Raw genomic sequence first — 10,440 nt, 5'->3', positions numbered from 1 at the left:
TCGATATCCAACTCAACTTGAACTCTTCTCTTTTATCCTTGCAGTTGGCCCTCATTTTTTTTTTTCTTTCTTTTTCTTTTCATATTTTCTTCTTATTTTTTTTTTAAATCCAAAAATATTCTCTCGATCTATCCTCAAAAGGCTTTTTTTTCCTATTGCTTATAGACTTGTCTTTAGACTTAGTGAATTGATATTCCTTTTGTAAATAATCTTAATTGCTAACTCCTTAATCGTTGAAGTGCATGTAAAATTTTGAGGGCTTTATCTTTTGTATGGGATGATTTTTTTTATTAGCTTACAAAGTTCATGCTTGTCTTCTTCTCTTTTGATTATTGATTAGATTAAAAAATCTCTCGATAAGGGTTTTTTTTTCAAATTTAATTTTTCAATTATTGTTATGAGAATTTCCATTTTTACTAAGTGTTAGTATGTGTGTGCTTGTGTGGTGGTTTGTCCATTTTGTCGAAAAATAAATAAAATAAAATTCCCATATCTCATTGATATTCTTGCCTAAATTAAAAAAACCTTATTGAATTATTATTATTTTTTTATTAATAGGAGACATAGTTAAGAGGGTAAATTTTTTCTTTATAATTGTTAAACATGACTTATTTTTTTATTGTTATAGAAAAAAATAAAAATAATAATTCCGAATAAAAGATGTTTAGCTATCACCTATAGAAGAAAATAAATACTATAAATATTAGTATGAGATACTATAGTCAAGAGTGTATCTTTTTAATTTAAAAAGAAACCATTTTATATCCAAAAAAATAATAATAATACACCATCCCGCAGCAGCCAAGTGGTAGTGCTGCTTGTGCACGGTCAAAATTAAAAAAAAAAAAAATGGTATTAAAACCCAATCTAGTAAATAAAAACAACTTATTATTTAAAATAAAGAGTCCAAATCCGGAATCAAAATGCCTGGTCCTCTTTTTGTTTTCAATCAGAAAACATCACAAAGAATAAAAATGTTTATTTTATTTATTATTTATTTATTTATTTATTGAAAAATTGCACTTCCTGTGTTTCTAACCTTTCCCTAAGCAAGCTTCTCATTGTCCCAATCTTTCTCTAAATCTAAATAGAAATCTTTCTGTTCCCAACAACTGCCAGAGAAATAAACCCTAATTTTAGGTCTTTTTTACTTTTTATTCTCCAGGCGCAACCTTGTGAGAGCTTTTGCTAGGGTTTTGCTCAGGGACCCAATCTAGGGTTTTGAGCCCGTGGTGGTGGCATGAAACTCAAATTCCCCGCTTCGTTGATTGTTTAGAGGAGAGTTGGAGCGAGACCAGGGCGAAGATGATTGCCGAGAAGCCCAATTGGATCAGGCATGAGGGGCTGCAAATCTTCTCCATTGATGTCCAGGCCGGCGGGCTTAGGTTCGCCACCGGCGGGGGCGATCACAAGGTGGGACCTTTTCCTTCTTGCCATGCTTCATCTTTGCCGAATGTTCAGTGCGGTATTTTCAAGTCTGGATTTTTTAAATGTTTCTTTTCATTTCTTTGTTGGTGATCTTTGAAGACAAGTACGTGCCCATATAATTCTTGAATTTTCTCAAATTGCTATGTTTTCTTGGTGGATCTTGGATAAAGTTGGAGTTTTTGCTCGAATCGCACTGCCAAGCTGTTGTTGATTTAACACACTTATTTATTAATTTGTTTATATATTTTCTTGCTTCTTAGAATGTGTGGAAAATGTTCAGCTTCTTATGATCAAAGTGCTACTAAGCTATTATACAGTGTTCTATTACTGCATTGTTCATATGGGAGTTTTAAGGCTAAATAGCTATCCTACTAATTAGATTCGCTGCTAGTTTATTGTTTTACATGGCATGAAAAAGTGCAGACTTTCAAATCAATGCATGGAATGAATCCTATGTCAATACTGACAGACGGAAGCATTGGGAGAAGATTTACTCTACTAATCTTGTATATGTGAATGAGCTGAATTTGATGTATTTCTAAGCTTTTGTGTGAAATTGTTCTTGTTATAGGTTCGCATATGGAACATGAAATCTGTGAACATGGACGCAAATAATGACAGTTCAAATCAAAGGCTCCTGGCAACCCTCCGCGATCACTTTGGTTCTGTCAACTGTGTTAGATGGGCTAAGCATGGTAGATATCTTGCTTCAGGGTCTGATGATCAAGTGATTTTCATTCATGAGAGAAAACCTGGGTCGGGCACGACTGAATTTGGTAGTGGGGAGCCCCCAGATGTAGAAAATTGGAAAGTGATAATGACATTAAGGGGTCACACTGCAGATGTGGTAATTACAGTCCTCCACTTATGCGATAATATTGATTTACATAGATCATGAAATCTGCTTTTTATTACCCTTTTAGCGCCCTTGTCTTAACATCTGTCTTACTGAGTAGATTTCCTTCTATGCTTGAAGTAGGTGGATCTCAACTGGTCTCCAGATGACTTAATACTAGCCAGTGGAAGTTTAGATAATACTGTTCACATTTGGAACATGACCAATGGCATTTGTACGGCAGTCTTGAGAGGCCATTCCAGCTTGGTTAAGGGGGTTGCTTGGGATCCTATTGGTTCATTTATAGCGAGCCAGTCAGATGACAAGACTGTGATCATTTGGCGCACAACGGACTGGAGTCTTGCGCACAGGACAGAAGGGCACTGGTCAAAATCAGTAAGTCATTTAATTGATTAGCATACCATGCTATTATTATTTATCTTATCAAGAAATGATCTTCTTCAGCTTGGGTCGACGTTTTTTAGACGACTTGGATGGTCACCATGTGGTCATTTCATCACCACCACTCATGGCTTTCAGAAGCCCAGACACTCAGCTCCCGTCTTAGAAAGAGGAGAATGGTCTGCCACTTTTGATTTTTTAGGTCATAATGCACCTGTTATTGTTGTAAAGTTTAACCACTCCATGTTTCGGAAGAGTAATTCAGCTGGCCAGGAGGCAAATGTTGCACCAACTGGATGGACGAATGGCACCTCCAAAAATTCAACTAAAGAAACACTACCATATAATGTCATTGCGATTGGAAGTCAAGATCGCACTATAACTGTGTGGACTACAGCGAGTGCCCGCCCTCTCTTTGTTGCAAAACATTTCTTCACTCAAAGCGTTGTTGATTTATCCTGGTAAAGCATTTTATCTGTCTAACTTTTACAGGAATGTTTTCTGAATATCTTTCTCACCTATTATTTACTCTTACAACATTCTTGTTTGAAAAAACAGGAGCCCTGATGGGTATGCACTTTTTGCCTGCTCCTTGGATGGGACAGTGGCAACTTTCCATTTTGATGTGAAGGAGCTGGGACAACGCCTAAGTGATGTTGAGTTGGATGAGTTGAAGAGAAGTCGTTATGGTGATGTCAGGGGAAGGCAGGCAAACTTAGCTGAAAGCCCTGCACAATTGCTGTTAGAAGCTGTTTCTGCTAAACAGTCAGCTAGCAAAAAAGGACTACCTGATGCTCAGCAGAATGAGATTCCTGAAAAAGGTTCTGCTGATGTAGTGAACCCAATTGCCAGCCAGCCAATTTCCAAGGCTTCCACAGCGCAAGTCGAAGATGATAAAAAGATTGGTGGGGCAGGTAATGATGGTACAAATAAAATTGTACCAGCTCGCATTTCTAGCCCTGTGAAACAGAGAGAATATAGGCGGCCTGATGGACGGAAACGTATAATTCCAGAGGCAGTTGGAGTTCCTGCCCACGCAGAAAATATCTCTGATCCAACCCATGCTCAAGTTGTGGATTTTTCTTCCTTAGCTCCGGAACAGCAGAAGGATGATCGAGGACTGTTTCTTGCTGATAGTGGAATAAGGGAATCTTCACTTAAAAGACCATTTAGTGAAATTTCGGATGTCAATAACATTGCTGGTAGGGGAAATAACTACGGTTCTAAGGAGCGTTCTGGGGTTACTGGAAGAGTTAACATCATTGAAAGCCTTGTCATTGAGAAGGCACCAGCCTTAACCAACACTGATGGTAGGGTAAATGTAGAGCATGCAGGGCTAGTTGGCATGCCAGGTTCTTTGACATCTAGCAGTGTTCTTTCTATTCGAATATTCGACAAGAAAAACAGTGATGGTGGCCTACCGGTCTGCTTGGAAGCTAGACCAGTAGAGCGTTCTGTGAATGATATAGTTGGCGTTAGAAATACGTTTTTGACAAAAGAAACTGAAGTTAGATGCACAAGGGGAACAGAGACTCTCTGGTCAGATCGAATATCTGGAAAAGTAACTGTCATGGCAGGAAACTCCAATTTCTGGGCTGTTGGCTGTGAAGATGGTTGCCTACAGGTATTCAAATGGCTACATTCTACTAGATAGCATTAATTTTTAATTTACTGCATGAAGATCCCAAAATACAAATTAGGAAAGTTAAATGGCAATATTAAATATTAGTATGAATTGGCTAGAGGTTTGATAGGTAAATTTTATGTTGTTATTCTGATGCATCATTAATTTGTTTTATTTTTTCCTTTGTATTTAAATTGTATGGCTTTGCTATAAGCATATAATCTTTTTCTTGTCATTGATTTGCATTCTTCATGAATGCCCGTAGTGCTACATAATCATCAAACAAATGAATAATGTAGTAAACACTGGGATTGTTAGTTATTACTATCGTATAAAATCAAAATTAAAATATTTACTCGCTATAACAATACATATCCGCCTTCTGCTTCTAACAATTTTTTTTTTTTTTAATTTCCCTGAATCATGTAATCAATCCAGCGCTACTAATACATACTCTCTATCAACAATTAAGAGTACTGTTGCACTTTTTCTTTTTTAAACTAGTAAATGTTGATGTGAAAAGGTATTTATTTCTTTCATCTTGTTCAAGGTTTATACGAAGTGTGGAAGACGAGCTATGCCAGCTATGATGATGGGTTCAGCAGGAGTTTTTATTGATTGTGATGATTGCTGGAAGCTGCTTCTAGTTACCAAGAGAGGATTATTGTATGTCTGGGATCTTTTAAAAAGGTCATGTATTCTTCATGACTCTTTAGCTTCTTTGGTAACTACAAGAGAAGATTTATCAGGGAAGGATTCTGGTATGAGTGTTGTCCATATGTTCTGATTTTAAATTGCTTTGTAGAACTTCTCAAGTTTTGCCTTGATAATTTCTCTGCTCCATATTTTTGTTATAACTATTCTTTCAAAGTGCCAATCTAGTTCATATCTTTTTCCCACGAATTTGCTCTCTTGATTTTTCACCATCATTATCAGGCACAGTAAGAGTTATATCAGCAAGGTTCTCAAGATCTGGGTCACCCCTAGTGGTTCTTGCAACTCGCCATGCCTTTCTTTTCGATATGAGCCTCATGTGCTGGCTGAGAATAGCTGATGATTGCTTTCCAGCTTCAAATTTTGCAAGCTCTTTTAGCTTAAGCTCTGTTCACAGTGGTGAATTGGGCAGTCTGCAGGTTGACATTGGGAAGTTCCTAGCTAGGAAACCAAGCTGGAGCAGGTTTGTTCTTCTTCCACACCCATTGTGCATCTCAAGAGACTAACCTATTCATCCGCCATCTGAAAATTTGATTGTTTTGTTTCATTGTTTAGTTCCATTGTATTCTAGAAATAAGCACACCTTTATATTGCTGCTGTTCACTCATTTCTTTTTTTCTCCACCATGTTCTTCAGGGTGACAGATGATGGTGTCCAGACGCGTGCTCATTTGGAAGTACAGCTTGCATCGTCATTGGCTTTGATGTCACCTAATGAATATCGGCAGTGCCTTCTCTCTTACATACGCTTTTTGGCAAGGTTAGTAGTTTAGACATGATGATGAGTTTATATATTTTGTGTTTGCTGTTTAACTTTTAATGTAGGTTTTCAGCCCTATACTTATTGTCCTCCATCATAAGTGGATGGTTTGACAAGTGATCTGTTTGACACTCATTCAAGATTCTATCGGCTACAATTCTATTTAGTAACAAGTTGCAGAGAGTTTTGAAAACTGGTTATAAATGATTGTGTTGCCTGATTGCCTCACAATAATAAAGTCCATTTCATTCTTTTGCAGGGAAGCAGATGAATCTCGCTTGCGTGAAGTCTGTGAAAGCTTTCTTGGACCTCCTACTGGAATGGCCCAAGCCTCATCCTCTGATTCAAATAACTCGTCATGGGACCCTTGTGTGCTTGTGAGTTTCTTTAATGAAAAAGCGGATTTCTAGTTTTAATCCTGTGGTATACTTGCGTGCCCTTTATTTTTCAATTGTTCGATCAACACAAAAACCTTTGTTTAATCTGGTCTTATCCTCAGCTCGAAATCAATTTGCTACATTGGTTTTGTGAGCTGATCTTGATCTTTAAATGGTTGTTTTGTTTAATCCAAGCTTTTATTGCAGGGAATGAAAAAACACAAACTCCTCAGGGAGGACATTCTTCCAGCCATGGCATCAAACAGGAAAGTCCAAAGGTTGTTGAATGAATTCAGTAATCTTCTATCTGAATATGAAACCATTGATATGAACACAGATCAACCAGATCCTTCCCCACCAACGAAAGACACAGTTTCATGAAGTTAGGTTCAACTGTAGGAGGTACTTGTATCCCATTAATCTTCGTGCATTTACAGTAAAAAGTAGAAAAACACAAGTAGTGTAACCTGTTTTCTTGCAATGCTGTCCATACTTCACAATTCATTCCTCCCAAAAAGCTTGACAAGGAGAAAAATGTCGTCCCTTTCTTTTCTTGTTTCTGCTACAATTTCACATTTTGTGCATTTTTGGGCTCATATGGCTCACCTAATGTTGGAAAATGGTGCAGGTGTGCATTCAACAAAGAAGCTAATACAAGTCCCATTAATCTAATCTTACACATGTTGATCTCTGTACTAACCATGTTAATGAATTGTTGGATGACATTTTCAAGTTTTAACATATTAGTTGGTGAAAGTTCTTGTCAGTCTTGATGTCCATTTTCTTCATCTCTTAAATAGCTGATATTCAGGAGATTGATTCAAAGAATTTTGTGGTAGTTTCAACTTTGCTGTAGAAGTGCAGCAGTTCATTTTGTGTATGTTTGCAGGGGATATCAGATAACCTCAATTTCTGTTCCCTTTGTTTCGCTGTAAATTGACATATATTTAACAACAAATTTCTGTTTAGTTTGTGTAAATTTTAATTTAATCTTTTAGGCTCACTAACTTTTTAGTAAATTTCAGTTAAACTACCACTGGTTGTGTTTGTTCAGAAAAATATCATTTGCGTTAAACCCTGACACAAAAACAAACTTAAGACCTCCCAAATTTATATATATATATGGTTAAATTATTTAAGAGTTTAGATATCTTCATTTTGATCATTTTCTCTTTGCTTTTTATACTCTTCTTTTTAGATGGTACATTCAATGTCAAATTTTTTTTTTTTCAGAAACTTCTAAAATTGTCCCTTTCTTTTTGTCCCGCTGATCACATCATCTTCTTGGTTAGGGTGAAAGTGCTCCCCTAGCCCTCCTAAGAGAGACGAGTACTTCCTAATTTGAATTTAAAATAAAATGTTTAAGAAGTATAAAAATTTTCAAAAATGGAACTATGGAGCGTCTCAAATGTCCTGCACCAAATGCTGATTTGCTACTATAAAAAACTCAACAAAGCTTTTTTGAAAAAAAATTAGTTATGTTTTTGACAAATAGGCGATAAGCACCTCTATTCAAAGGAGATGAAGGACATGCACATATATGTGGAACAAGCTCAATAAACATTTGTGGTCTCATCTTACATGAATTTTGGAGTTTAATCTTGGGTTTTTCACAAAATAATTTATGAGAGATTTCCTTTTTAAAAGCGACAACTGGATTTCGTCTTTTCAACACAATCCATGTATTGTATGGTTAGTCATCAAGTTTATACACCAAGGGGTTTTGAATCTGCGACTTACTCTTTGTGTCACTCTTAGGCGAACGAGCGCCTCTCACTAACTGAGACCCTTGGGTGGATAAACTTGTTAACTATTTTACAATACTTAGATTGTGAGGTGAAGTCCCGTTTGTAAATTTTTGGTGTGTTTAGATCATGTTTTTTTTAAAATATTATATATTACTTTTCTTTTTCAAAAACCTAAGATTTTAATTTTTTTATCAAAGACTATATATTTTTCAAAAAATTATTATCCTTATTTTTAAAGTCCAAGTTTTTTTTCTGCACATTTTTAAAACCAATCTGTGTTTTTATTTGTTTAAAATCTACTTAATTTTCAAATATAATTTTTTTAAACTCATTGTGGAGTGTTTTATTTTTAAATTTTTTTCCTATGTATAACTGTAATCATGTTTAATATAGACACAAAATTGCATATATACAGATATATCATATATGTACCTCATTCTCATCATTGTCCGGGCGGGCTGGTTCAGACAAAAAAATTTAAGTTTTAACCCAGCCCAAGCTCAAATTTGACAAGCCCCATGAATAGTTTGGGTCAGGCCGGGCCAGCCCAAATTTTAAATATGATGCCCATGACCCAACTCATGGGCTTGGCTTTTTGGATCAATTATTGGATTGGGCTAGGATAGGCCCATTGGATTCGGCTCGAATCGGCCCACTGTTATTTTTTTTAATTTTACTTAATTAATCTTTATGATGATTTAAAAATAAAAAATAAATAAAAATAAAAATGAATAATTTTGTTAATTGACTAGTATTATTAAATTTCCACTTGAGAAAAACATTATGAAACTAAAATATGGGTAAATCCCAACTAGGTTGACACCTACTCTCTATCATTGTATATTCTTTGTGATATTTTTTAAAAATTATATTATCAATATTTAATAATAAATTTAATGGGTCAACTCATAAGACAGCCTATTGTATCAGCCAAAAAAATCCAAAAGGGCCGACCCATAATTTAAAAATGATATCCATATCCAATCGAATGTTTGTTTGGGTTAGGTTTTGGCTGACCTGTCAAATATTAACTTTGGATTGGGTTTGGATCGGGCTTAGACTGGCTTTGTGCTGATTCGTTGGTCTTCGGCTAAATGATAAGAGTGATATATACTCACAAATTTGTTTTAATATATGAATATCATTATAGTAGATAAATATATATATTTAAAAAAAATACAAAATCAATATATACATTTTATATTTATAATGAAACTAATATATTTTTTATGCAGTATTAAATAATAATAATAAAAAATTTATTTTAAAAATATTTATGCGTGTGCATTTCAAACCCAATTATGATCATAGACATTTTTTGAAAAAAATCATTCTTGATTGGTTTAAAAAGAAAATAACTTTACAAGACAAATATGGTTTAAACCGATAAAAACACAAATAGGTTTTAAAAAATATGCAACAATGCTAATAATTTTAAGATTAATAATAATATTATTAAAAAATATTAATAATAATATTTTAAAAAAGAAAGAGATGTTTTGAAGAATTAATAACTATTTGGTTTTAAAAAATCAATTTTATTCTTTTAAAACCTAAATACTTGTGGAAAAACGCTTTGGTTAGTCTTTTTGGTGCTTAGTCAGCATTTTGTTGAGATTGGGTATTTGACAAAATTGCTCAGGACTATTTTGATGAATAAATAACCCTAGGGTCATTGTGGTAAGTATATATATATATATATATATAAAAAAGTTGAGTGGACATTTAATTGCTTTAAAGTGGTGGTGAAGTTACTAAAGTGAACTGACTACTCCCCACTTCAGATGTTCATTTGTCTTAAAGTGAAAAAAGTGACATTTCTTTGAGTTTTGTACTTCTTTTGATTTTAAACTAAACCCATTTCAGTATTTTCATTGAATTTGGGAAATTTAATAACATACTTCCTATATCCTATATATTTACTATACTAAACCAAATCACACCTAATTTCTCTCTCTTATTTTTCTCCCACAAATTTCAATAAAGGTCTCTTTCCAAAAAAAATATTCCCCTTTCCTTCTTTTTGCAACATGAAATTTTACTTAAATTAAAATTTCCAATTCTACTTCCCTCCAATTTTCTATCTTTAATTTTTTTTTTTCAGAAAACTATTCACAACAAACATTACGAAGCAACACTCTACTTGTATATTTAAGTTAAAATTTAGAGTAATTTTCTTTTTTTCTTTATTAAAAACTTTCACTTGAGTTGGGCAACTATGTAAAATTTGAGCTAGCAGTCTTCATTCATCATTATTTTTTTTGAATAGGGTATGTAACACAATTAAGGGCTGAAAGAGGGGGGCAAGAGGGTGTTTGAAACTACTTTGGGCCCTGGAAGCAATGTTTTGAAACCCGGACCGGACCGGCCGGTCGGACCGGTGGAACCAGGAACCGGCTAGCAGTCCGGTCCGGTTCAATATAGATCATTGACTGAGTGTTGACCCGGTCAAATCCATTAAAACCCGCCGAACCGGCCGGTTTTACTCGAACCGGGTTGACCCCGGTTCCATATTCGTCAAGATTGTCATCAAGAAAATGGGAGTAGTCGAAG

General features: G+C 34.8%; 1 protein-coding gene across 3 annotated transcripts; it reads left to right on the top strand.

Annotated features, from left to right (window-relative positions):
* Positions 1–996: 996 nt before the first annotated feature.
* LOC120257133 (protein HIRA) lies at positions 997–7,070 on the top strand. Of its 3 annotated transcripts, XM_039264732.1 has the most exons (11): positions 997–1,413; positions 2,000–2,275; positions 2,408–2,659; positions 2,729–3,126; positions 3,224–4,289; positions 4,840–5,050; positions 5,226–5,466; positions 5,640–5,762; positions 6,022–6,139; positions 6,347–6,541; positions 6,768–7,070. In XM_039264732.1, exons 1-10 carry the CDS (start codon positions 1,306–1,308, stop codon positions 6,518–6,520), a joined length of 2,967 nt encoding a protein of 988 aa, XP_039120666.1. In that variant the 5' UTR covers positions 997–1,305; the 3' UTR covers positions 6,521–6,541; positions 6,768–7,070. The 3 variants fall into 3 exon arrangements, with proteins under 3 accessions (XP_039120666.1, XP_039120665.1, XP_039120667.1); XM_039264731.1 differs by having other exon boundaries at positions 6,347–6,820; XM_039264733.1 differs by lacking the exon at positions 997–1,413 and having other exon boundaries at positions 2,190–2,275; positions 2,405–2,659; positions 6,347–6,820.
* Positions 7,071–10,440: the final 3,370 nt, after the last annotated feature.

The sequence above is a fragment of the Dioscorea cayenensis genome, unplaced genomic scaffold (genome assembly GCF_009730915.1).
Source record: "Dioscorea cayenensis subsp. rotundata cultivar TDr96_F1 unplaced genomic scaffold, TDr96_F1_v2_PseudoChromosome.rev07_lg8_w22 25.fasta BLBR01001896.1, whole genome shotgun sequence".
NCBI lineage: Eukaryota > Viridiplantae > Streptophyta > Magnoliopsida > Dioscoreales > Dioscoreaceae > Dioscorea > Dioscorea cayenensis.
This window is presented reverse-complemented; position numbering and strand designations above follow the sequence as displayed.